Below are 27865 nucleotides of genomic sequence, written 5' to 3'. Positions count from 1 at the left end.
CATGTCGGTGTCCGTAAACTCCACTAAAGAATGTCAACCAGGCCACAGCAATTGTTTCTGCTCAGTCAGCATTAACCCCACCCCTGGGTGGGCACGGTACACGGCGCCCAAAGGATGTTATGTGTGTTCAACCTAACCTCTGGCGCCGTTGCCCACCTCTTAATTTTAAATACATTAGACACCGAGGGTTCTCATAATGCACCATGAACATAAGATAACATAATGACAAAAGACATAATAATAAAGACAAGAATAAAGCAAACTATAACAAGGGCGGCAGACAGACATATCAAGTTAACTCTTCAAGTAATTAATTGTAATTAATTAAACCTGGAAATAAATAAATAATTTATTGCATATTTTCAATGAAATTAATCAGCATTTAACTGTCTATCTATTCATCTAATTAATTAATTAATTTCAATTTCAATTAATTATGTCATATTTAATTTTGAAACTCCTGGTCATTTTTTTTTTTTTACCTTTCTTAAAACTATTTTCACTTCAGTGAAGAAGTTGAATCCGTACTTAAGCTTTTACTTGAGTATTTTTTTTTTTACACTAGTATTTCTACTATCTCAGAAGAATGTCTGTACTTTTGCCACCTCTGTTAGTAGTATATCTGTATTATTTCTGGTGGTTTTCAGAAACCAGAAAGTTGCTGTGAAGCTAATGTGGACTCACGTCATGTTACAAGAAAGAGCCCCTCTCTTCCTCAGTGTACACACCGATGAAGATGAAGAAGCAATTACGCGACCGATCAGTGAGAAACCCTGAACTCAGATCTATCATTTACAGATCAATGGCTGATCAGTGATCTGTGGAGACGCTCTCAGCTGAGATGCAGAAGCGAAACTTAACGTCCCTTCATGGTGCCTTCAAAGACCCCTCCTGAGGTCAGGTGAAACAGAAAGACCAGCCTTCTCGTCGGTACGCTTTCCTCCTGTCTCAATATGTGCCTCCCGTCTCCTAACATACTTTATATTTATGGCCATTAAAATCTCTCTTTTACTTGTTTTCAGCGGGGCCCTGAAGGCACCACGACAACAGATAGGTGTGTGTGTGGTTTGTGTGACAAAGGTGACAGCTTCACAGATCGGTCCACTCACTCTTCGTGTTCAGTCATCAGTTTGCTGTCTCTAAGGAGGAGGAGGTCTCTGTTTGCTCCAACATGAGGTCAGTCTGCAAACCTCTGATCAATAATCGATCATTTATCACAAATTGAACCACCTGAGTGGAGTTTAAATCCAGCAGTAGTTTAGTTTACCTGGCGCTCAGGTGCACGCAGAGGGATACAAAGTAACAGTCCAGAGTCCGTGGACCTGTGCATCTAACAGGTGACTGATATCAGTGGAAGAGGAAAAAGTGGAGATTAAATAATTATAAAACCTTTATGTGAAAATACTTATTTGTGCTGCAGTTATCAATTACTTTAGTAATCAAATATTCTATCAGTTATTTAATTGATAAATCAAATAACAAATACTTTTGTATTATTAATGAGTAATAAATATTTATAATAAATATTTAAAAGAGAAAAACAAAAATGTGTTTTTATAATGAGCTGCTCTCTGGTTTCATTTTTTAAAATGTTAATGTTTGATTAGTTGAACTGGATACTGTATATGACATCACTGTTTTTACAGCCACAATAATATGGTCTGTTATCACACACACACACACACACACACACACACACACACACACACACACACACACACAGAGACATTCACATTATATGTGTTGTCTACAGACAATGTTCTGATCAGTATTGATCATAGTTAACTATCAGTAAATTCACACATGAATCAAGCTGCTATTATTGTTCAAAAGTATAATGACGAGTTAGAGACGCCCATCGTTATCTTTTCAAACTCAGACATGAATAAAAAGGTTGATGATGGATCATTTATGTCTTCACACACAAAATCTAAACATTAGAATAAACATTCTCACTACTCAGACTACATGTCTCTGCTAATCTATTGATCAGACTTATATCTTTATCTTTTATTAATATTAAATTTGATCTACTTACCTCTTCTGGTTTACCACTCTGACCATCAACACATTGTTAACACATAAGGCTGAGTGTCAAGCTCAGCTGTGATGGAGCAGTCAGGGGGATTTCAGTTATTCTTTACTCCACGTTACACGACACACAAGAATGTATTCATAGCTTTACACAGATGCCAGAAGATGCCTTTCACTTCATGAGGCTCTCAAAGTTGTTAATTAGAACATTTTCAAAGTCTCTGCATATTGGGCAAAAGAAACCTTAATCATATTTAGAGTCTTTTCTCTGCCTAATTAGCCAAATTTCCTTTATTCTGCTCAACTAAAGAAGTGGACGGTACACTTCTGAGAGGATGAGGTGACTTTTTGTTTGTGTTACATGGTCTCATTGGTCCCTTCAGTCCCAGCTGTCACTTGTCCCTTCTTACTTGTCACAGGTTGCACTAACACTTTAACCGCAGGACTCTCACCCTTCAGTTCTTGTGCAGTCGACCTTTTATTTGTTGTTTCACAATCATGCATAGAGTCTCTGTACAGTGACTGAACAGTGTCAAGCAAACAAGCTCAGTTCCTGGAGAGCAATGCATGGCACTGCAATGAGGAGTGCACAGAGTGCTGCACACTTAGTGGAAAGCTTGGAATGCACTTCATTCATTCTACTACTGATCCAGCCTAAACCTCCCTTCCTTGGATATCAAAATCCACATAATTTAGCCCTGATTGCTCACAACTACTTTGCATGCATGTTCGAATCCGTGCTCGTGCTTGCCTTCTTCAGTGCTCACCTCTTCAACAATATTAATTCCAGATCATGAACACTGGTAACTGAAAAACGCGGGCAACTGAGGCATCTAACATCAATAACTAGACATTTTAACACTGGCGTGTGATCGAATGAATTAAACAAAAACAAATTGTGTGGTCTCATATCCAAAAATATTTAACAGAACAATATCAAAAATATTCCACAAGTACTATAGTAGTACTTAGCTGTCCCCCCTGTGTTTGTGTCTCTCTCCACATCTAAGGTTTCTTCTGGTTCCTCAGTGTGAGATTCAAACCACAGGTCTACTTCACATCACTGATTTCATTGATTGATCACATAAACTGGATTTTTTGTCAAGGAGAGGAGCTGGGAAGTGTGGGTGAACTGTCATGAGAGTTTCTGAGTGAGGTTGTTTGATCATGTGCTGGTCGTAGAAACAGGATCCTCAGGTGTGTCAGAGCACTGAGTGAGCCTCAGTTCAGCCAGTCCAGGTTTGATGCTCTCCCTCTGATGGTCCTCACAGCTTTGTCTTTGTGACTCTCTTACAGTGAAGATAGCAGCGCTCTGCTCAGCAGGCTGCAGCAGTTGCAGTGTCACTTCACCTGGGATCTGAAGATCGATGTGGACCTGGAAAAACTGAGCACTCGACTACACATTGACATAGATTTCCATCAGAGTCAGTGTGAGGGAGGGAGTTGCTCCTACAGCCTCTTGGCTTATGTCAGGTACAGTTTCTGGAGCTGTCTGATGAAAGTAAAGCTAAAGTGGATTTATTCTGCTCATTCAAATCTCAACACTTTTACAGGGAGTGCAGAATTATTAGGCAAATGAGTATTTGTGGAAGTATAAAAACTACTTCCACAAACATTCAGCTTTGATATTAATGAGTTTTTTGGGTTCATTGAGCACATGGTTGTTGTTCAATAATAAAATTGTTCCTCAAAAATACAACTTGCCTAATAATTCTGCACTCCCTGTATTTCTGGGACTCTGCTAGACAAGAGCAGATCTAACATCAGCCAGAAGAAAGACAGTTTTTCTCACTGAAGTCCGTCTGACCAAAGAGAAATTTGACTGTCAAAGGAAACTGTGGTCAGTATCAGCAGGATTTATATTTGAATGATAGAGAGATAGTTTTGTTTTCAGGATCAGATCCAACCCTGAGCTGTGTTTCTTCTGCTAATGTTACCTATCAGCAGTGTTCCTGCTGCTAACACAGATGAATTTTATTTTATGTAACAACATTTTGTCTGGAGTAGATAAGGCTGCTCATTTTCAACTCACTCAGTTAATATTATGAATAAACAATCACCAGATTCATCCAGCATAGCAAAGCTACAGCTAGAAGAAAAACTTCAGCTTGCTTTATGTTTACCTCATTATTTCAACCTTAATAGACACACGTGATAGGAAGAGAAAAATTATTTGAGTATTGGGCTAAAGTTTCTGATTCTTTACAAAGCTGGTACTATCTTGATATAATCTGCCTCCTGAAGCTTGTTTGGACTCTTGTTTTTCTGGTGGGTCGCTCCTTCACAAGGCTCAGTATTTGAACTGAACTGCAATAACCAATCGGATTTGACCTAACAGTACACCGACAGACTCAGCTGGAGTCAAGAACCTCAGTTAAAAACCTTAATGAATCATCAACAAGTGTTAGTTGAACTCTCAAGTAATTTTCTTGTCAGGTGTTGTAAACACCAGATGTGGAACAGCTGTTGATGACCTGTTGGTCCTCAGGTATCTTCAGGATCAACAAGAGGAAGCGCTGTCACTTTTAAACCAATCAGAGAAGACCATCAGGGAGAGTTATGGTGATGAGAGTGAGAAGCGGCTGATTGTGACGTATGGAGACATGGCCTGGCTGAAATACCATGATGGAGACTTTGCACAGTCACAAAGCTACTGTCAGAGAGTCGAGGACATACTGGTATGTACACCAATCAGATCAAACATGATGATCACTGCTGTTGAACCTCTGATGCTTCCTTCTCCCTCTGCAGGTGAAGTATCCCACTGGTTCATCAGGAAGTCTCCTTCCAGAGGTGTATGGCGATCAAGCCTGGACCTATTTTAAGGTGTCATGGTCTTCTCTCTCCAAAGCCATAGACTGTTTTTGTAAAGCACTTGAGGTACAGCGTCATGACGCAGAGTGGAACGCCGGCTACGCCATCGCCCTCTTTCACAGAGAACAGGTCAGTTTTATGTTAAGAATGAAGAGTATTAACTTATATGGATATTTCCCTATAAAGCACCAAATGATGAGAGTAAACCTTAAGGCTCCTTCAGTGTCAGTATGATTCTTAGAAGTTTCACTGGCTAATTCTTTTATTCAAGGGAAATAAACTGCAGACTAACCAGTTTCTCATCTGCAGTGGTTTTTAGGAAATAAACAGGAAGGTGAGGAATCCCAGGCCACCAAACAGCTTCGCTTTGCATTGGAGATCAACCCCAATAACGCTGTTCTGCAGTGCATGCTGGCCTTGAAGCTGATGGCTTATAAGAAATACGAAGAGGCTGATGGTTTGGTGAAGAAAGCACTAGAAAATGATCCCGATAACCCTCATGTCATCCGGCACTCCGGAAATTACTTACATAATCGGGTAAGTCTGCAGCCTTGGCCTTATAAATGCTATTTCTTCCTACTGGGTCTTTGGCTTAGTAACAGCAGATCAAAGCAAAAGTGAAGAAATCCATCTGTAGAGACTCCTCGGTTTAATTTTTCATTTTCTTCATAGAAAATATTGTAACAATATTTACAGTATATCAAGGTACCTGCAGTGTTATACTTAGAAATTCATTCAATGTTAACAACCTGGTGACAGTGAGGAGACGAGAACGCCAACAGACTCCAACTCTGCCTGACCTGAGGGTAAAGGTACCAGATAATTGAAGTCCAAGATTGTAGTCTGGAAATCTATCTGGAAACATCCTTTGTGCCATTAGCTTCTGTTTTTACATATAAAAAACAGAGTAACTGAAGGCACATGACCCAGTACTGTGACAGTAGTAAATAAACAAGCTTTCATTGTAGCTGCTCTCTCTGGTAGAACAACAAAACAAGCTGTTACCACAGCAGCAGGAGACATGTTGAGTACATTTCAGATTTGTTCTGTAAACACTGTGTGCAGGAATACCTGCCTTTGCTTCAAGAACAGCAAAAATGGAAAATGAAAAGAGAAGTTTGAATCCATGAGTTAATTTTCTAGTACTGGAATCTGCTGCTCCTATTGGCTCTCGGTTGTTGAGTGGGATACGTGAGTGGTCTTGTATAGTCTTTGTTTGTTGTAATACACAGTACAATCAGACAGAAAGACCTATGACAAAACTTTACTTTCCAGCAATCATATTACGTTAACATTTAGATTTCTGTGCTGGTCAGCCTGATTTTCACTGCACATTGGACCTAGTTACCTTGTCTCTAAATCTCACTCCTTGACACTGCTTTCAGTTTGTTGACTTTCACACCTGGTTCTTTGAGGTGTGCTGCTTGCATTTGTAAGATTTTACTGTGAACAGACAACATGCAGTGAAAGGAGCTCCCCACGCAGGTGAAGCAAGCCATCCTTAAGACAGTGCCGGAAATTAATCGTACCCACTCAAAATAATGAGACTTTGGGCACAATTTAGATATTTTCACTTACGGGTATACTCACTTTTGTTTCCAACGGTTTAAACATTAATGTCTGTGTGTTGAGTTATTTTGAGTGGAAAGCAAATTTATGTTGTTATTAGAGGTGGGACTCGATTAAGAAAATTAATATAATTAATTCGAGGCTTTGTAATGAATTAATCGTGATTAATCGCATTTAATCACACAAGAAAACATCTTATTCAATCTTGCTTTTCCTTCTAGTTAACATTTCACTTGTGATTTTACATTATGTACTTTTGTGCTTATTTTAGTTCTTTGTTTTATATGTTTCTGCTGCTTCTCCTATGTATCAGCAGTGGCGGTCCTAGCCTGTTTGGTGCCCTGGGCGAACACTCCCTCTGCCCCCCCGACAACGCACACGCACACACACACACACACACACACACACACACACACACAAAACATATTAGGGATTGTATATTAACATAAAACTGTTGTCGGAACCATACTGAATTTCACCAGAGAAACACACACACACACACACACACACACACATATGAAGAGAGAGAGAGAGTATGCATAGTATGCAAACGGCTACCGGACAGCCATCATAATTCGTCATACAATGAGAACAGGACAAATCAACAATTGACAATGACTAATTAATATTAAAATCTGTAACATAATGTATTGTTTGGAGTTTAGTCTGTTACTGTTACTATTTTTACCATTTCTTCTTGGAGCAACTGTAACCCACATAATTTCCTTAGGGATTAATAAAGTATTCTGACTCTGATTGTTTCAGGATGACCTGCCATTATCCAATCACACATCTGCTTACCTGGATCTTTGGCTCGTTTCTCCTCCTCTTCTTTTCTCTTTTTTCTAAACTGAGCACCTGATGGCTTTGAACTTTTCTTGTCCATCTTGGTTTTAATTTTGCACTCCAGTATGAACACCCATCCCCCAACCCGAGAATCATAACCTAACAGACCTACACCTTAGTTCACAGATTTACTTTGTCTAGGGTGTATTTCTGGGATTTCGCACAACCCAGGATTCAAATCAAGAATACATAATGGGCTTGGATTTACATCATTATGAATGAAATGTGCTCTATTTGGAAGCAGCAGGTCTCCCTCCCCTTTCGACAGGTTGTGTGTGAGACTTTAAATCATCAAACTGTAAATTATAAATTTTAAATTGTTATTGCTCCCTTTACCCCGAGTCCTAAAGTGTATATTTATTTTCTTACTCTTCTTATATTTATTGTTTGTTTACTTGCACTGCTGTAACTGGAGCCTCGTCGTCTCGTCTCTCTATATACTGGACTGTATGTAGCGGAGATGACAATAAAGTTTACTTTGACTTCAGCAGCGAGCAGGCGCACCGAGGGCTCTCGCGCTCACTTTTCGCGTACAGAATTTCAAAAAAACATCGGTGCAAATTATAAGTCTGTATCATAATGTCTGGTGTTTTCGTGTTTGTTGTTTTGTTTTTATTTTGTTTTATTTTGCGAGTTGGTTAGTAAATGCTGCTTCAGCCAGCCAGTGAATCCCCCGCCGCCCCGCCCTCTCCTCCCTGTGCCGCAAGCAGCAGGCGCACCTCGCAAACGGAGGGCGCCCTTACTCCCAGCAAATGGGCGATGGAAAACCGATCGGTGCCTACGACATTCCCAAAATGCGCATGATGTCGGCGCAGCATGAGTACGAGCAATTTTTTTTTTTGTTTTTTTGCCGATGCCCGTGATGCCGCCCCCCATATGCCGCCCCGGGCAACCGCCCGTGTCGCCCGTATCAAAAACCGCTGCTGTGTATCAGTGACAGCGATCTGTTTGCATACCTATACTTGCTTTGGTCCTATTTCTATTTACCTCTCTTTTATTCTCTATGTTTACTTGTTAAGCATCTTGGTATACCCCTGGTTTTTAAGTTTGCTTTATAAAGTTTATTATTATTATTATTATAAGAAAATTTGCCCCAAGTTGCAAAAGTATTTTTTTAATTTATAGCGTTTTAGTGAGCGACAGAATCAAATAATGGACATGGGCATGAATATTGTAAACTCAAACTCTTTTAATTTATGGGGGGAAAAGCATTTAAACTACATTTCAGTTCAAAACAGAGAAGCAAAAATAATACCCCTGGTCGAAAATGGGCAGACGTAAAAATAAAGTGCTATTTTAAGAACTTTAAGCACATTTTCAAAATGGTATTGTCTTTAAATAATAATAAAATAAATTCAACATATTTATGATATCATCTTCTTAAAAAATAAGGCAGAAACATAGAAGGCAGAAATACAAGAAGGTCTATGACTCAATGCCCCACACCTGGATCCTGGAATGCCTGGAACTATACAAGATCAACAGGACCCTTAGAGCTTTCATCAGGAACTCAATGGGGATGTGGCGTACAACACTAGAGGCCAACCTCAAGCCCATAGCACAAGTCACCATCAAGTGTGGGATCTACCAAGGAGATGCTCTGTCCCCACTGCTGTTCTGCATAGGCCTGAACCCCCTCAGTGAGATCATTAACAAGACTGGCTACTGATACCGACTACGAAACGGAGCGGTTGTCAGCCACCTCCTGTACATGGATGACATCAAGCTGTATGCCAAGAGTGAACGAGACATCGATTCACTGATACACACCACCGGGATATACAGCAATGACATTGGAATGTCGTTCGGACTGGAGAAGTGTAGTCGGATGATAACACGAGGGAAGGTAGTCAGAACTGAGGGGATTGAACTACCAGAAGGCAACATTGCAGACATAGAGGACAGTTACAAGTACCTGGGGATCCCGCAGGCGAATGGGAACCATGAAGAGACCACTAGGAAAGCTGCAACCACCGAGTACCTGCAGAGGGTCAGGCAAGTCCTGAGGAGTCAGCTGAACGGTAAGAACAAGGTCTGGCCTATCAACATCTACAGCCTGCCTGTGATCAGGTACCCTGCTGGCATAATAAGCTGGCCAAAGGAGGAGATAGAAGCCACTAACATCAAGACAAGGAAGCTCCTGACCATGCATGGAGAGTTTCACCCCAAGTCCAGCACCCTGAGGCTAAACACTAAGCGGAAGGGAGGAGGCCGGGGACTATGAAAACATTGTGAAGATGGCCCCAACTGACCACGTGCTCAGTGAATACCTCAGGCATGTGGGGTTTTTTGGTATGGTGAATGTGTTCAAGGTAGACACACGTAATTAATGCCAGGTGTTGTTGTTCGGAAGAAAGCAAACAGTTTGTGATCGCTACGCTGTTATGTTAAATGGCTTTGGAATAAAAATTCTAAAAAACAAGATAGGTACGGCTGGAGTTATTGAACTGTAGCAAGTTTAATAAGTTCATTCATACCAGTCACCCCGCCAACAGACACCTCAGTGGCTTCAAGCGTGGGCTTAGCCTCTCTCTCTACATATATTTATATTTGATTAGTGTTTTTAAATGTGTTTCAGAATCGACTGGATGAGGCTATTGATGTGATTAAGCGAGGCCTGAGAAGGGGCGATCAATTACCTTCCTTCACCCGCCAGCTGGCTCTGTGCTACAAGAAGAAGAAAATTGCTGAGCAGTGCCGCGGGCCCTTCAGCAACAGAGGTACACAGAAATATACTGCATGTTATCCTTTAATAAACACCACTCAAATCACCCTTTAATGCTCCACAGAAGAGGTGCGTAAGTGGAGGCGTATTTGTATCAGTCACCTTGAAGATGCTGTGAAGATGAAGCCATCCTTGCTCCGGGTGTGGGCTGAACTGGCACTGCTGTATGCAGAGGAAGGGGATATGAGCAGGTACCCGTCTAAACAAAGCTGCAGGGTTTCCTTCTTTCTTTCCTCTGGCTGTAAATTCCTCATCATCTCGTTGTTTCTCAGGGCTGAGGAGACTTTCAAGCACTGCTTGGAGAAGTTACCAGAGTTGAAGGAGAAAAGAGATTGTCTGATTATCCATCAGCACTACGGTGACTTTCATCTTTATCACACAAAAAATGAGGCTCAAGCCATCGCTCACTATACCAAGGTAAGTTTCTAGGTGCCAGACTCTGATTGGTCCTCACTGACGAAAAAATGAAGGTGACAGGTAGCTGATTCATCAGAGGGCAAATTACACCAAGGTGAGGCAGCTGATGTCCAGTGTTAGACATGCAGCTGCCTCTTAATGTTTCACGGTTCAACTAGGGATGGACGGATCTAAAATACAGTATTGGTATCAGTGTGATCCTGACCTAAATTACTGGATCGGATATTGGGTAGAAATTAAAAATGTAACCCAATCCATCAAATATCACAAAACTTGCGACATGGTGTAACCCAGGTGGTCCCCTTATCATGTTGGAGCAGTATGTGTCATGTGATAGAGCGGCTGTTGTGTACAAGACCTGTCGGCGGTCACACACACGGTCAATGAATAGACTCAAGTTTTAGTTTGAAAAGAACTGTGTTGCAGGCTAAACAGTTCTGTGGTTCGAAAAAAAAACAAAACCCCCCAAAATAATGAACAAACTTTTTTTCATACGTGTTAAGTTTTGTATAGAAATTACACAAAAGTCAATCTCAGGTTAAATGTGATAGAAACAGGTTACACTGACATCCATCTTGATAAAAGATGGGTGTCATGAAGGATGGATGTGTATTTATGTTCAGCTTTAAGTATAAAAGGGTCCATTCTACAACCTCTTTTTCTTTTTAAGTTGTTGAATATAAACATTATTTTGTGCTGATATTGCACTTTTTTTTCAGAACCAAAGAGTTGTTGAAATCTGCATAAAATTGCATTTTAAATTACTTTTCAATATTACTTTAAAGTTCTGCTAAAAGTTTAAGTAAAAAGATCAGTATTGCTGAACTGAAGTATTTTGGGTGCAGTGTTTTTTTGCATCCAAGTATAATAGAATAGCTTTAGTGTTTTGTCTTTTAAAACTTGAGTAGGAACTTGTGCAAAGTTCGCAGCAAATATTAAAAAAACAACTTTCTTGATTATAAAATAGACAATATCGGATTCATATCGGTTTCAGCAGATTTTCAAATTTATGATATCGGTATCAGACTTAAAACAAGAGGTATCGTGCCATCTCTAGTTTCAACCCAAGAAGAACAATGAAAGAAGAAAAACTAACAGGCCTTGTTTGGAGGGTGGAGGTGTCGGGGCAGTAATGTGAAACATTTCACCGCTCACATCTACCACATGACCTTGGTTTGGATGGATTTATCTTAATGATAGTTTTCTGCTGTTTTCTCTCTGCAGGGGCTGCTGATACCACTGAAAAAATATGAGTGGAGACAGTGTGCTAAGGTGAGCACTAGAGACATAACAAAGGTTACATGTTATACAAACTCAGTGTTGTTACTAACTCATGCGGTGTGAGCAAAACCTCATATCAAAGCTCCCTTGATTTAAATGTTTTGTTCAATACCACCTACTTGTGCTCCTGAGGACTGTTTTCAACTTCAACTTGAAAACTACTGGTGACTGCCAGTGGTACTGTCTTTCACTAGGTCATGTGAGGAGATGTGGCATCAGTCCCACTTTGGATGGTGCACCTGTAAAAATCTTGTAAAATTGTAAAACATCATTTTGGTTTTTTTTATTAAAGCATAAAGGCTGTAATGTTTTCTCCCACTGAAAATGTTACGTCCAGATGAACAGAATCTACTTCTTTGGAACAGAAATTAATATTTCGTTGTTCCTTTATTTTTCCTGCAGAGACTGAAGCAGATCGCTGAGAGACGTCGGTCAAGGAATCCAGGTGATGGTGAGGCTCTCGCTCTGCTGGGTCAGGTGGCCAGAGCTGAGGGCAACAACATGGAAGCTGCTTTGTTTTATGAAGAAGCTCTGAACTATGACAAGGACAATGCAGAGTACCTGTCTGCTCTGTGTGAGCTGCGCCTGGAGCTGCAGGGATCATCCTCTGATTAATCAGGATCAATGCAAAAACTGGCTATAACTAATTCTTAAAATCGTATATCAAGCCAAAAATAATTTGTTATCTTGTTTGGAGAGTGATACACTCAGAGAGAGCAGGATGCAATTAATCTTTTACAATATGTATTTTATCTCTTAGTTTCTTAGTTAGTTCATCTTCTTTTGCAGTTTCATGTGATCAGTGCTTAAATAAAGGTTGTTGTATATATGCTTTAATTCATGTAATGTAATTGCTTTGTCTTGGTTTAATATAAGAAAATCCTTCAATAACATTCTTGCTCAGTTGCTCTAGTTTTAAGATATTTTCCCTTAAAGTGAGAAAGAAGTAGAGACATTTTGAGTTTATTTGACATAATAAAGTACTTGGATCAAGTGTTTCAACACTCATTTCAATTGATTTCTCACTTCATTAAATGCAAGACGTTGGAAGTAATGATGTACAAATACTTAGTGTCACAGTGTTTATGCATGTTAAACAGTAACATGTGTACTTCCATCCTCTGTCTCACAGTTTTCCTCCTACTGATTAAAAAATGCAGTAATCTGTATTTTCCCATGGTGCAACTTTGATATGTTTATATGATCACAGAACAAATTTCTGGGGGGTTTTGGATGATGTGTGGAGCTGTAAAGTTCTGGATTCTGCTGTGATTTTGAGCTACAAATTAAAAACATGTCAGTATAACAGACAGTGAGTTGTCTGTATGAACCTTATAACTGATGTTAGATTTAAATAATTGAAAATAAAGTTCATGATAGCTAAAACATGATCAGCTGGTGCTCATTGAGTGTGCTGTTAGGGGCGGGTTGAACTTCTCCAACATTTCTACTTCAGACTTTGTTGTTTTTCTGCTCTTCAGTTTGAGCTGAACCACTTTGACCCTGTTGCTGTGTCCATGTATCATCTGGATAAATTTGTAGTTGGCACAGATTTCCATTCAAAGTGCTGACTGCCAAATTTTTATCCGTGCCTGGTTTTTATCCAGAGAAAAAGTGTTCCCAACTGTTCCTACCTTCCTCTGTCAGCATGACTTCCTCACTTTCAGTCAGAGGTTAGCAGTGCTGGGAAGGTTACTTTTAAAATGTATTCCACTACAGAATACTGAATACATGCCCCAAAATGTATTCTGTAACGTATTCCGTTACGTTACTCAATGAGAGTAACGTATTCTGAATACTTTGGATTACTTAATATATTATCATGCTGTTTACAACTACGTGAATGTACTATTGCTGTGATTTATTACTGTTACTGAAGGTCCGCGGCTCCGAACCGTAGTAAAGGGACCTCTGGCTAATACTTCGGGTTCCGTGTTGGGCTGGTAGCCGAAAACTAGCTTTACTTTGTTGTCTGGGTCAACTTTGCTTGCGGGAGACAGAGAGAGGCGTTAAAAGGCTGCTCCAACGGAACTTATTTTTTCCGGAGGAAAACACGAACACAGTGTACAGTTGAGTCTTAATAGCTTACTTACAGCTGGGCTCGTCAGGCACTCTTCTTGGCTGTAGTGGTTATTATTATATTTACATGCTTCCAGCTCCCGTTTTTGCTCCGTGACAGCTCGGACTTCCTTTCTCTCCCTCCCTCGCTCACAGACACATAACGGGTACGGTAGTCCATTCTCCCTGCAGCACGGACTACACTGCCTATGAAGCTACATTCTTTAGAGCAGCGGTCCCCAACCTTTTTTGCGCCACGGACCGGTTTATGCCCGACAATATTTTCACGGACCGGCCTTTAAGGTGTCGCGGATAAATACAACAAAATAAAACTAGTACCGGTACCGAAAAAAGAAGGTTTATTCATAACACACGTGAAAAGACCCAGGAAAACCGCGTTAACGATAAAAACGATAACAAAATAACGCTGAAAACCGATAAAAACCCTGAAAACCATACATTTCACACCTGAGCCTCAACTCTCGCGGCCCGGTACCAAGCGACTCACGGACCAGTACCTGTCCGAGGCCCGGGGGTTGGGGACCGCTGCTTTAGAGCTATGCCTGTAGCATTCTGCCTATTAGCTAATGTTAAGGTTCAAAAATATATTGAGAGAGGGAATCTAAAAATAACCACAGATCCAGCCTGGTGTACTTAGACGGCATTTTAATGACACATGTGTGAGTTCAACAACCCAATCAGTATTGAACTGTCTTTCTCATATTCAGACAACTGTTTTATGGGGTTAAGATAGTACAGCCCCCTTTTCTGTTACTAGGCAGAAATACGTCACACCAAAACCACAATGACTTTTAACATAGAACATCATCTTCGTGTCGACGGCTGATGCTTCCTGTCTCCATCCTCGCTGTCGCTCCATGAGCGCCTCCTTATCTCCCCGATCAGGTGGACTTCCTGTAACAGACTACCACGTACGCCTCGACTTTGCAGCCATAGCAAAACGTATTTCAACTCTTGCCTACTAAATGAGTCTCTCTAATTTGTGTGTGCGTGCACGTGCAGGGGCGCGTGCATGCTGTGTACTGCGTACGTGTCATGACCTCTCACTATTTGTCTGTCTGTACGTGCAGAGTTTGCATCTGCTTCCTGAACCTTAGTTGACCTCAACTTAAGCAACCAACCAGGCTAAGGCCATCCTGTGTGTAATGATCTTGACTTATATGTAAAATATATAACAACTGTTTCAGTCTACCACAACTACTTAAGGCTTAATCCGCAATAAATGCATACTAAACACCCTGCTCTTAACTTGCACTCACTCTGCTTTCGGTTTCACTTCTGCAAGAGCATGCACTTCAAAAGCCTATAACTTCCTGTCAGCCTGCAGTCAGCTTCTCACCCACTGAAGACTTCAGTATAAGAATATAACATTCAAAAACCTTTAAATTATAGATTCAACTCAACAATTTACAGTGGTTATAACAACCTGTAATAAAAACTAATATAATACCAATATATTTGAACATCTGAGTGGCTCTGAATGCAACATCACTATTAACATGAAATGGTAATGATGATTATAAAAATAGCAGCACATAATAGCAGTAAAATATTTCTATTCCTGACACTAACAACAAAAAGGCGCTCTCTCACCCAGGAAACACGCAGAGAGAGAGCGTCACCCTGTAACCATGGCAACCGTAACGCTGCCGCCTGGAACAACAGAACATAGCTGTCAAACAAACCCAAACAGTCCTGACCCGCCACAATATGAAACAGGGAAGTACCGCAGTGTAATCCATTTATTTCAACAAAGTAACTGTATTCTGAATACCACCTTTTTAAACAGTAACTGTAACGGAATACAGTTACTCATATTTTGTATTCTAAATACGTAACGGCGGTACATGTATTCCGTTACTCCCCAACACTGGAGGTTAGCCACTTTCAGTGTGATAAGACAGGAAAGACAATAAAATGGAAGAAGTTAAATATGGAGTGAAACATTTGTGGTTCTGTTACACCAAACAAAGAATTTCCTCTTTAAGAAGACTTAACGTGTTATGAAGAGAATCAAGGTGAACTCCATATAATGCAGCTGCTGACTGTTTACTGACCAACAGGAACAGTGCCTCACTTCACTTGTGCTTGCCTTCACCTCTATATGCAGTAAAAGATAATGCACATGTAACTTTTATTTATTTTTTTGGTTATATATCTTGGAGGAAAAAAGTCAAGTGTTGCACAGTTTTTAAGAGAACGGTATTTAAAAAAATAAGAATGGCATGTTCTGATATCACAGAGTTAGGACTGGAGGGCACATCAGAGGGTAAAAACAGCTGGTGATAATTTACTGTTAAAGTTCAAGAGGATGTGCATAAGAAAACTAACCTTTATGATAAAAGGAAAGTTAGGAAAACTCAAATTAAAGTTGAAGTGTAGAAATTAATACACAGCATTTTCTTTTTATATTCTAAACATGTTTTTTTGTTTCTGTATAACATAAATAATGTTGATTAATTTATGAGAATAAGAGAATAAAATGTCCACATTTCAACTACAGCCAGGAGGTGGCAGCACATCTCCTTTATCCTCACTTTCTACTACAAGTACCACTGCTCTTATCTCACTCTACAAGGACTGGAGTGATTATAATGTAGAGGACAGTGTTAGATTTGTATTGTGATTGTCATTTATGCTTAGAAATATCTACTTATATATGCTTAGAGTTTTATAATTAGGTGTAGAGTGATAGGAGGTTTGATCCTTAATAGTCTGCAAGCTTTGTGTGCATTCCAGGGTGTTCTGGTATTCAAACCCACATCCTGGGAGCATGGGAGAGGTCGTACCTTGTTTTATTGTTTTATGGTAGGATAAACGTATCTATGTCTGTTTTAGGCTAAGTGCATTTTGTTTAGATGAACCGCTGGACTTCCAGGCCAGCAGGTTTAGGAAGTCATTAATGGGTTCACACACACACACACACACACACACACACACACACACACACACACACACACAGACACACACAAGGTATGTTATATGTTAATGAACCTATGCATATTCATGTAACCACAATAAAAGAGCAGTGTTACGGGAGAGCGGAGAGAGCAACTGAGGTCAAGCGAAGGAACGGCGCCTGTCCAGTTCTCTCCCGTGCACGTGAAACATAAAGAACTTTGCCTACTTCGTGTCTTGCTTGCTGTGTAATTACATTGCCTTCACCGTTCCAGCGAATAGGTTTAATCTACAAACCTATCAGACAGAGTGTGTACAGTGACACAGTCATAAAGATAAATGGAGCGACTTGTTCTGCAAGTATTTTATATGTCAGCCCTTCATAACTCCTGTTGACTGCAGACTGTTTACTGATATAAGTAAAGATATTAGGCTTAAAAACACACAGAAACCTGCAACACATCATTATTGTGTTATTGTACACAAACAGAAATCCATATACAACACTGAACACAAGCAAGAACAACATTCAAATAACCACAAAATTACTGAGACTTTTACTTTTCACTCACAGCTGTAAAGTAACTCTACACAATGCTCCTCTTTCTATTTTTGTGTTTCTGTGCTAATATCATTATACACTAACAAAACAATGGCTACGCATCATACTTGTACTTCTATTCAGAAGTTTTATTTTTCTCTCTTTGTCACTCTTCAACACTGTGAAAACTAAACAACGTGTGGACATGTTAGTGTCGGTGCCAGGCCACAGCAATGGTTTCTGCTCATGCAGCATTGACCCCGCCCCCTGGGTGGACATTGAGGGGTCGTGCTGACACCCGCTGCTCTCTGGCAGAAAGCACCATGCCCCTCCCGTGTTCTAAATGCACTTAGAACGGCACGCAGCAACACCACATGGGCGGAGAGAGGTATAGGGTATAGGTTCTCTGCTCGCCATTGGTGTGGGCAGAGAAGGAGTTGGCCTCTGCTGGCCTCTCTGCTACTGCGGGACAGGGGGCAACCGGCTTGTCTCCATTGCGGGGCAAAGGGCAACATCTCCTGGGTCTGGGGCAGATTGCCCCTGTGGGGATGATGGTTCCTGGCCTTGGGGTATACAGTACAGGTCCCTCTCAAAAAATTAGAATATTGTGATAAAATTCATTATTTCCTGTAATGTTCTGATAAACATTAGAATTTCATGTATTTTAGATTCAATACAATTTTTTGAGATAGGAATTTTGGGTTTTCATGAGTTATGTGTGCCAAAATCATCAATATTAAAACAATGAAAGGCTTGAACTACTTCAGTTGTGTGTAATGAATCTAAAATATATAAAAGTCTGTTTATCAGTACATTACAGGAAATAATGAACTTTATCACAATATGCTATTTTTTTTTAGAAGGACCTGTATGTTTTGGGAGTGTTAGTGTGTGTACAGTGTTTATTTCTGTTTGTCTCCATGTTGGGCAAGTGTAACTGCATATGTTTGCATGAGGATGGGTGTGATGGCATCAGCCACACATGGGTAAAATCAGTCCATACCCCCGCCATGCCTCCACTGCTGTCCCGAATGACTGGCAGTTCAGACAGGTGATACGTTGGGATCTGACCACCATCCATAGAGCTTTGTGGTCTTTGCATACCAGGTTGTGATACAGACACACAGAATAACATCAATAGAAGTGAGTATACCAAACCACCTCAGCTGCTGCAGAAAGAGAAGCTGCTGTCTTGTTGTTTCTGTGATCACATCTCAAATTTACATAGTGGACAAGGGTTAATTTACATTTAAACACTATAACTAAATTACTTGTGAAATCAGTACCTCAGATCTGAGCAAAGAGTCTGTTCTTCCACCTCACTTGACTTTCAAATGTGGATGCAAAGTTTCTGCTCTCTTGTTACTTGTGTACATTTTCCTCTGTGTTTCCTGTTTAATTTACTCTCTGATTCAGGATTCTGTGCCAAGATGAGACCACAGCAAACAAGTATAAATTAAGCTGTTTGGGATTCAGAAGTTTTTATTGGTTATTATAAGTTATAATGAATTTTTGAAAAATGAAAATTGTGAGAAATAGAAAGTAAAACATTAAGTTTTGTTTTATAAGAACAAAGTTCATGTGTGTGTGTGTGTGTGTGTGTGCGCAGGGCGTGCTTTCAGTTGGGAAAATATTTGTGATTGTAATCACTGAAGATAATTTAATTACTCATAATGAAGATTTAATGATGATTTAATAATGTAATCCATCTGAACCACACAATGTATGTGTGTATCTGAAGGAATAATAAGAAGCTGTAATTTAACACACACGTGTGTCGTGAGGGTAGATTTCCATTCATGGGGGAATCTGCTGCATTTGTTCATGTGACTGGAATGCTGTTCAACCATTTCTTAGAAACCCTTGAGAGTTCATGATGTTTCATAACAAAACATGTTGACAATGACTGACTTGTAGTTTGATTGTCTTGTTTAGATCTAATCTCTCCTTTCACTGCATCTCTCCTCCTCTCTGTATAAATGTATGAGCTTCATTTGTCAGAGCAGATATAGAACAAAAGCTTTAAACATGTTCCTAGATTAATATACAGCAGGAGCTGAAGCTGGGCAAGCTGTTACTGTGGGAGTGTTTAGGTGAAATTCAAATAATTCAAATAATCGCTGCGTTACACACACGTGCTCTAATGCAGTGTCTGCTTTCATTCATCCTGCAGGGAGTTTCCCTTCTACACTGTTGCTCAGTTTATGTTGGAACAACTTGAACATATACAGGACAATTACTTCTGTTGTTGAGTTCATTCACATCTCTATTGTCTCTACAAAGAAAATGTTTCATTTAGTTAATGGATAAGAAATGGAAATCCAGTCTTCATAATAACACAGCTGCCGTGCAAACAGACTCACATTCAAATGGCTGTCACTTTGTTTCTGAATGACATGAAAAAAAATGCTGCATTTGTGTTTATTCTCAGTCATTGCAAAAATACATTTGGCTCGTAATATGACACAACAAACAAACCCATGAACAATTGTACTCTGATCCACTTCATATGCTTCATAAGCAGGTGTGATGCAGCAGTGTCATGAAGGTTTATTTATTTACAGTGTTTGAATGTTGAGTCATCTCTTGCTGAATCACTGAATTTGTAGTACTATTAATTCATATTCGGGATACAGGAGTTATTATAAGTCATTCTGAAAAAGGCTCTAAGAGAGAAAAATAAAGTAGAGCTGTAATGTAGAGGCTAAGCCTGGGTTTGAAGTCAGTGAGGTGTTTGATGGGCTGACGTGATGTTATTGTTGTGAATGAAAGTTGTTGTACGGGGAAAGTCCAATAACTCCATCCATACTGATCTTATGAGCTCAAGCATTTATTGCTTACCGTGATTTCCATGTCACAGTTCATCATCCAATATAAATCACTGCAGCAGAGCCGTCACAAACAGGACCAACAACATCTGAGCCTCATTAAATGTTCCTACTTCTAAACAATTATTTACAAAAAAAAAAGAAAGTCACAGATGAGGTAATAAACAAAGCACAAAAATGGAGAAAGTAAGTTTCCTTTTACAAGAAATGGGGGAGGGTTGGGCTCCACCGACTCTGTAGCAGTTTGTCAGAACTGATTCACTTTTTTTTCAGTTCACGAAAGAAACAATAAGTAAACAAGTGAGCTCATAACGAACGAAAAAGCTGGAAGCCAGAGGTCAGATTTAAACATTAGGAGACTTTTCTTATAAACAGGACAAACTAACATTTTGAGAAGATGATGTCATTGTTGTTGTTTACCTAGTTATCTATGAGCTCTACTAACTGGAGCACACACTCATGTAGGTCACACCTAAACTTGATGAGCCAGATTTACTCACCCTGATGCTGTCAATGAACGTCAAAACTATATCTAGTCAGCCTGATGTGGAAAGGGTACATATACTGTCAAAGAACATGCAAATAAGACTGATTGACTCACAGCCCTGATCCCACATTTAGTTTTTTAAACCATCTTATCAAGTTACTGAGTTCATGAGTTGCTGCTTGTAAAACAATTTAAAGTTTTAAATTTTGTAAATGAAAGTTGTTGTATGGGGAAAGTCCAATAACTCCAGCCATACTGATCTTATGAGCTCAAGCATTTATTGCTTACCATGATTTCCATGTCACAGTTCATCATCCAATATAAATCACTGCAGCAGAGCCGTCACAAACAGGACCAACAACAGCCTAATTTGATGTTCCTACCTTAAATACAATTATTTACAAAGAAAAAATAAGAAATAAAGTCACACATAAGTTGATAAACAAAGGACAAAAATGGAGAAAGTAAGTTTTAGTTTAGTCCAGATTTAGTTTTTTAAACCATTTTATCAAGTTACTGAGTTCATGAGTTGCTGCTTGTAAAACAAATTACAGGAAAAGAAAAGAACAGGTTCAAACTGATAACACAAACCATTGTTAAAACTGATCTGACCACATTTTAACATCCACAGTTTTCCTTCAGATAGTTAAATGTTCTTTGGATTCTTAAAGACTTGAATAATGAACTTGTTTTTAAAACAGAAAAAAAAAAAAAAAACCATTACACTTGCAGGTCTGTTGTGTCTTAAAACAGCTTCCTCAAACTTAACAGTGGGTCTAATGAACCTGAACACAAACCACAACACAGGCTTGTTAGGAGCTGTGCAGGATACATTTTAATTGTGTAATTTCTTTGTATTGTGGTTAAACGTAATATTCAGGTTTATTAGCAGGTTTAAATGGACAAAATCATCCTGTGATGTAAAGTTATGGCTTCACGTAGGACACATGTCTAACCTGCATGAGATCTCAAATATATTATTAATAGATAATTTATTCTCACCAGATAGTTATAATATGACATTTTAAAAATATATCTTCATCATATTAACAAAATTTTTGTAAAAATATTTTTATATGTGCATTTAGACTATTTGAGGAATATTCTGATTTTCTGTGTCATAATCACAGACTCATTATGTTGATCAATAGTGAGACAGATACTTTGTCCTTGCCATTGTTGAGCAAGTTTGACTAGTGTGATCACTGATGCTGTTCCAGGTAGAAATTAAACTGTGTGGGCCCAGCTGTCATTTCTGTGTAGTGTGCACACTGAATATGAGCCTCTTTCTCTGTAGAAACCTATACACTTAGCATGTGAGAGATCAGTTATATATGATATCACTTCCCTTATACAGACCAGAAAAACATGAAAACAGACATTTTGTTGGGGATGAGCTGAAATAAAAATTCTGTCTCTTTAAATCAAAAGATCTTTACTTTTTTTAAAGAACATGAAAGATTTGAAAAGCAGAGCTTACAAAGTTTTAACACCTGAACATTGTTAGTAACACACATGACACACTGAGAATTAACTTAGACATCATTTATTTCCTCATTATTTGAGCATTTCTGATCAATTACAGAATATTAAACATTATGATCTTTTCTGATCTGCTTCTGGCAGCTGAGGATCCCTGAAAAATGTATCATGGTCTGTTTGTATTCTGCTCTTAGGTTTTGGTATAATTACTGAGAATTATGTGTAATAATTTATCAATACAATAAAGAAACAGAAAGAAACTAATGAGAACATTTAATAACAATGACCGTCTAATTTTACTGATCACAGTGTTGCCTCTGTGATGAAGAGGCACCTGTCAGACTATTTGATCTGTTTTCTATTAGTGTGAAGTTTGTTCTTTGACACTCAGCAGGACAACAAGCATAAAAACAATGAAATGACAGTAAATAGATTTTCATGTATCCAGTGCTAAAGCTGAAATAGACTGATTCTATTTTCTACTAAAGCTTCACTAACTGATAGCAGAAGGAACATTATTTGGACATTTTGTAATGAGGGAAATAAATAGGTTATAAAGCATGAGGTAGATTAAATAGTACTGCAGTAATCTGAAAGCTCAACCATCAGATTTTACTTATGAAACATTTCATTAGCTTATAATATAAATGTAGTTTAAGACCAGCTTTTGTTCAGTACAAGGAGGAGGTGAAAAATAGTTTCAGGAAAAAAAAAAAGACACACCAAAAAACTGACAGACCAGCTTCCAGCCCAGGGTCTCCTCCTGTCTGACCTGCAGGTGAGAAACAGGTGTGAGGTGTCAGCTGTCAGGTAGGTGATGAGTGAAGAACAGAATCCATTTCCTCTTCAAACTGCTGTCAGACATTATCTACTGCACTCTGATCACATCACTCAGACCAGCTGCTTTCTACAAAGTCTCATCAACAACATCTTTAGAAACAAACATCAACAACCAGGAAGCAGCTTCACCTCTGATCACACACACACTCAACTCTACTCACTCACCTGGAGGATCAACAACACTCAGGTGGATGATGCTGATGGGGGGAGTCTTCAGATTAGCTCTCTTCCTGCGGTTTGTTCCTCTCCTGAAGACACGACACTCGTATGTTCCAGTGTCATTAATCGTCACGTTCTTCAGAATCAGAGACACGTCTCCATCCTTCATCTGTCTGTCCTGCAGATCCACCCGGTTCTTAAAAGATGGATGCTGGTCATCTGGATCCAACTGCTTATCCCGGTACATTAGGACACATTCTTTTCCCAGGTCAGCTCTGCTCCACTCTACCACTATGATGGGGATGTTGTTGTCTCGAGCTCGACACGGCAGAGTGACGTTCTGTCCAGCTGTGATGTTTATCTGGTCTGAAAGAGAGAAAGTGACACAAAGCAGAGAGGTTAAAGGGATCAAAGTACAATTACTAACTTCTGGAGCTTTGAAATCACAATCATAGAAACAATTAGGTTCAAAACTAAAGTGACCACTTTGCGTTTTTCTTTGGGTGAAAAAAAAAACACTTGTTCACACTTTTACTAAATATTGGTAAGTAAACTAGAAGTAACTACAACACAAATATCACAAAATAGAAGTGTTGTAAACATACCACAGTCAAACTCCTGCTTTAACAAATAAAGGATGGGCTGTTCGCTTTATTTCCTAGCACATCTCTGCTTTGCTGTCACCCTGGGAGATAACTACATCAGTCAGCTATGTGCAAGGTCTGCTGGGTAATGTAGTTCCAATAAGATAACAGGGCCTTTGCTACCCAACAAACATAATAACTGTTCGATGGCACAAACCTTCTGCAGCCAAATATGGATAAGACTGAAGTAGTTGTCATTGGCCACTGTGTATGTAGCGCACTCACAAACACACCTGAGCTCCTGATCTATAAAACTGTACCAATAATGTAAAATCCTCACAATCATTTCTGATAACAACCTCGACTTAAGTAAGCATGAACAAATCTAGTAATCTTCTCTAGATTAGATCACTGCAATGGCTGAGTGCATAGCAAAGTCATAGGCCCCAAGTGAGGGGGAAGGTTTGAAGGTATAGTGTCACGGCCAGGAGGATCACCTGAAAGCTGATCAGCGGTTTCTATCTTTTCTCTCTCACCTACTTTCTGTCACCGGGGCAGAACTCATTCTGGGTTCACGCCCTTGGAGAAAGGAAACACCTGAGCCTCATCAAGGTGATCAGCATATAAGCCAGAAGATGACTGCTGTTCTTTGCTGGATCGTTGTCTGCCACGCGTTAGTGAACGTCAAGCCACAGCAAGTTAAGTGGAGTGTTTCTTTGTATTTACCAACGTCTCCCTGTCTACAGACTTCCTGGATTCTTCCCCGTGTCATTCCTGAGTGGCGAGTGTTGGAGAGAGAGCCTGCTGTCGTGTGTGTGTGGGTTGTTTGGATAGCGCATGCCTTCCCCCTGGATTTCCCTGGAGCCCCGTCCCCACCCTGTTGTACATAACACTTCCCCTGCACCTTCTGTATATACACCCGGTGGACTTGTAAATAAAACTCTCTTGTGTGCATCTGATCCTGGAGTCCTGCGATTGAGTCCTCCATGTCAAAACCGTAACATAGTGTATAGGCTCATGTGATGTGTTGAGGAATTTTCTTTGTGAGTTTGGTCAAGATATAAAAGGATCAGGGCGGTGGCCCATCAGGGAAAGAGACCTTCTCTTCCCTCAGCCTGATTTCTATGAATCACTTCCTTTTTCTGTCACCTCTCTTCGTTCGTCTCTCCTCGGCTTTCTGCCCAGAAATTACTTCTAGTCTGTGTGCAACCTGTTGCCTGCCTTTCGCTTTCTCGCTTAAATAAATAAAACCTACACAGAAAAGGAACTGATGTGTTTCTGTAACTCATTATTCACATGCCTTTCAACAACAAAGTTCACACAAACTACGGTGCAAGAAAACCATACAGAAACATAAAAGTCCACAGATTACACAACTCCAACTTTGTGTTTCATCGCACCTAGTGTTGTGTGACGTTTCATATCGACACTGCTCTTGATAAGGAAGCCACACAAAACGGCGCCATCTTAAATCACTCGAAATGTGTCACATGACCACCATCTTACAGGTGGTTTAAGATGGCGCCGCTTTGTGAACGATGAACCCTCGATTGTAATATAAAATGTTTATCAACATAATAATTTAATCAATTTCAATTAATCAATTTAACTAATTGACCTTTTTTCTACTTGATGTTTTTCCGTTAGATGATGTTGATGTGTTGTTGCTTCTCTGTTTTGTGAAGCATTTTGCTTTTGAACGACGATATCGTTAACAATGATATTATTAATAATATTGTTAACATCATCAACAATAGCAATAATAATAATAGTAATGATAATAATAACAAAAACAATTTAATTTAAAAAGGTAGCCCCAGAAGTATGTATACAGTTACGGCCACATTTCATCATCACTGGTTAAACGGCACAAGCAAAGTGCTCAATTTACATAAACCTGAACATTTGCTCAGTTTACCGTTATGGACGGACGCCTGCAGTTCTCCGACAAACAGCAGAGCCCAGAGCAGTTCAATACGAAGAAAATTCATCATACTACTTTCTCTGCCTCGATAAACCATCAAAGATCTGTGTATCACGGAGAGTGATAACCAGTGTGAGGACAGCTCACAAACCACTGTTTACAAACCAAACGGGCCTCGTGTGATAAATGTAGCTTTGATCAGGACCAATTGGATTGGCCCATTGTTTTCATGGGACTGCCCATCTGTCGTCAGCTGTGTTGTCATAGAGTGTGAATATGCATTAACCGATCAGGTCGAGTTTGTCCTGTTGTTCCTCTGTAAGCAGCCACGGAGAAGAGGGAAGTTGAAGTGAAGTAACACAGAGCAGTGAAGAGAAACTGAGTCTTAGACACAATGAAGCGTCCACTGCAGCTGCTGCCTCTGCTTTTCATAAATATTGATCTATGAAGTTGTTTTTTTGTTTTTTCCTGATTGTCTTTAGATGACATAGTAGGTCGGTAGCTACTACCTGTGACTGTCAGGTCCCAGCTAAACTCACAGCAGACCACAGTTGAAGGTTCAACGTTCAGGTTTACCAGCTTTAACCAGGCGTCCCTGTTTGCCTCACATTAGCTGGGAAGCTCGCACTGTGAACTAAGCAGGTAAAAATAAAAGGAAAAAAGTGACAATGAAAACAATTTAAACACGACCTCACCATTAATCTCCCTCCATCGTCCGTGGAGGGACGCAGTTGTTCCACTGTCTCCTTTAGCTCCATTTAAAGATCTTCAGTATATTTCAAATATATAATCTCCAAATCTAAAGGTATGAAAAAGCACTGAGGATGCTTATTGAGCCACTGCGGAAAGTCCCTAAAGTGAAAGCAACAGCTGTGTTACAGCTTATATGTTCTGGAGGAGTGGTTGTTGCTGCCACACCCAGTCTTCCTGGAACGAAGCGTCTAAGCAGAGCAAATAAAACAACAACCACAGGTGTAGATCATGAGCTCAATATGACAGATTTGTTGAAATAAACAAGACTTTAAAATAAAACCAAGTTTTGCTTTTCAATGAGCATAAAATAAAATATTAACGTCACACTGAGGTTACTGAGTGAGTTTCATTTTCAATGTTTTACAAAGGAAGGACAGAGATGGTCCCACCCAGCAAGCAGTTTGTTGATCAGCGGCAAATTCCAACAGTTATTCTGTGATATTAAGGCTTAAATTAAATGCAGAGAAAAGGATCGAACTTTGGACGAAGGTCAAAGGTCTGTTTAAAACCCTCACACTGCTCGTATAAACAGGACACGGTGGGTTTAAAAACAAACGCGGTGGAGAATAAGGAGAAACACACAAACATTTGTTCATAGTCCTGATACACATACACAGTAAACATATCTGTACTTGACTGGAATGCAGTTCAGCTGCTGGGTGGAGAGAATTATCACAGTCAGTGTTTCATGTAATAGACTGGTTAGAGCTTCACTTCCATTCAACCTACATCAGATCTCTACGTATACGTCCTCCCTCTGTTTGTACAAACACATTCACATATTTTTGCATATAATCTGGATTTTCTGATCCAGAAATCCAGTCTTCATAATGACACAGCTGCCGTGCGAGCAGACTCACATGAAACTGCTGCCACTTTGTTACTGAATGATATGAAAAAATGCTGCAATCCACATAGGCATAAAATACAGTATCTGTTTGATAACATTTTAAACAACACTGGTTGTTATCTTCAACTTTGTTTATTCATCAGATGAACACCACTGAGGAGTTCTTACCTTTAAATCTAACGTTTCTTCTTCCTCCATCTCTCTGAAATCAGTTTGATGTTTGGCAGCTGAAATAATAACTCGACCCACACGAGTGAAAGCAAAACTAATGAGCCTGTTTGAGTGGAGAGAACAGATATTGGTTTAAAAATGTAGGGAGGAAAAGTAAAAATCAAGTCAAGTCAATCAATCAATCAAGTCAAATTCACTTGACTAGTTTTTTTTTTGTTCTGCTTGCTTTTTTACACGGTGGCTGTAGCTCGAGAAGTAGAGCAGATCATCGACTGATTGCAAGGTTGGCGGTTCGATTCCCGATGCATCCATCTGTGTGTGAAGGTTAGATAGGCACTAACAGCTTAGAAAGAGTGCTTGGGTGAATGAATCGGTTATAAAGTGCTTTGAGTGCTCAGAAAGAGTAGAAACGTGCAACATAATGTATCATCATTTACCATACTTGAAATTCTACTTAAGTACAGTAATGAAGTATTTGTATCTCATTACTTCCCACATCTGGTCTCCTTGTCAGGGTCCAGGGACTGATGCAGTTCTTGAGTTTAGTTTAGTCTGAGTTTGTTATTTCTAGTTCCTGTTTTTT

General features: G+C 39.6%; 2 protein-coding genes across 3 annotated transcripts; one reads left to right on the top strand and one right to left on the bottom strand.

Moving 5' to 3' along the window:
• The first annotated feature begins 536 nt into the window (after window positions 1-536).
• LOC106096974 (interferon-induced protein with tetratricopeptide repeats 1) lies at window positions 537-13072 on the top strand. 2 transcript variants are annotated; one of them, XM_019356961.2, is made up of 11 exons: window positions 537-930; window positions 1023-1176; window positions 3331-3507; window positions 4523-4712; window positions 4786-4977; window positions 5158-5385; window positions 9842-9983; window positions 10056-10179; window positions 10261-10405; window positions 11630-11677; window positions 12089-13072. In XM_019356961.2, the coding sequence occupies exons 2-11, from the start codon at window positions 1172-1174 to the stop codon at window positions 12299-12301; spliced, it is 1464 nt and encodes a 487-aa protein (XP_019212506.1). In that variant the 5' UTR covers window positions 537-930; window positions 1023-1171; the 3' UTR covers window positions 12302-13072. The 2 variants fall into 2 exon arrangements, with proteins under 2 accessions (XP_019212506.1, XP_019212505.1); XM_019356960.2 differs by having other exon boundaries at window positions 538-930; window positions 10053-10179.
• Window positions 13073-21937: 8865 nt separating this feature from the next.
• Window positions 21938-26197, bottom strand: LOC109201366 (coxsackievirus and adenovirus receptor). The gene is made up of 3 exons (XM_019357030.2): window positions 25503-26197; window positions 23007-23366; window positions 21938-22773 (listed from the first exon to the last, which is right to left on the bottom strand). The coding sequence occupies exons 1-3, from the start codon at window positions 25603-25605 to the stop codon at window positions 22673-22675; spliced, it is 564 nt and encodes a 187-aa protein (XP_019212575.1). The 5' UTR covers window positions 25606-26197; the 3' UTR covers window positions 21938-22672.
• Window positions 26198-27865: the final 1668 nt, after the last annotated feature.

The sequence above is a fragment of the Oreochromis niloticus genome, linkage group LG3, assembly GCF_001858045.2.
Source record: "Oreochromis niloticus isolate F11D_XX linkage group LG3, O_niloticus_UMD_NMBU, whole genome shotgun sequence".
Lineage (NCBI taxonomy): Eukaryota > Metazoa > Chordata > Actinopteri > Cichliformes > Cichlidae > Oreochromis > Oreochromis niloticus.
This window is presented reverse-complemented; position numbering and strand designations above follow the sequence as displayed.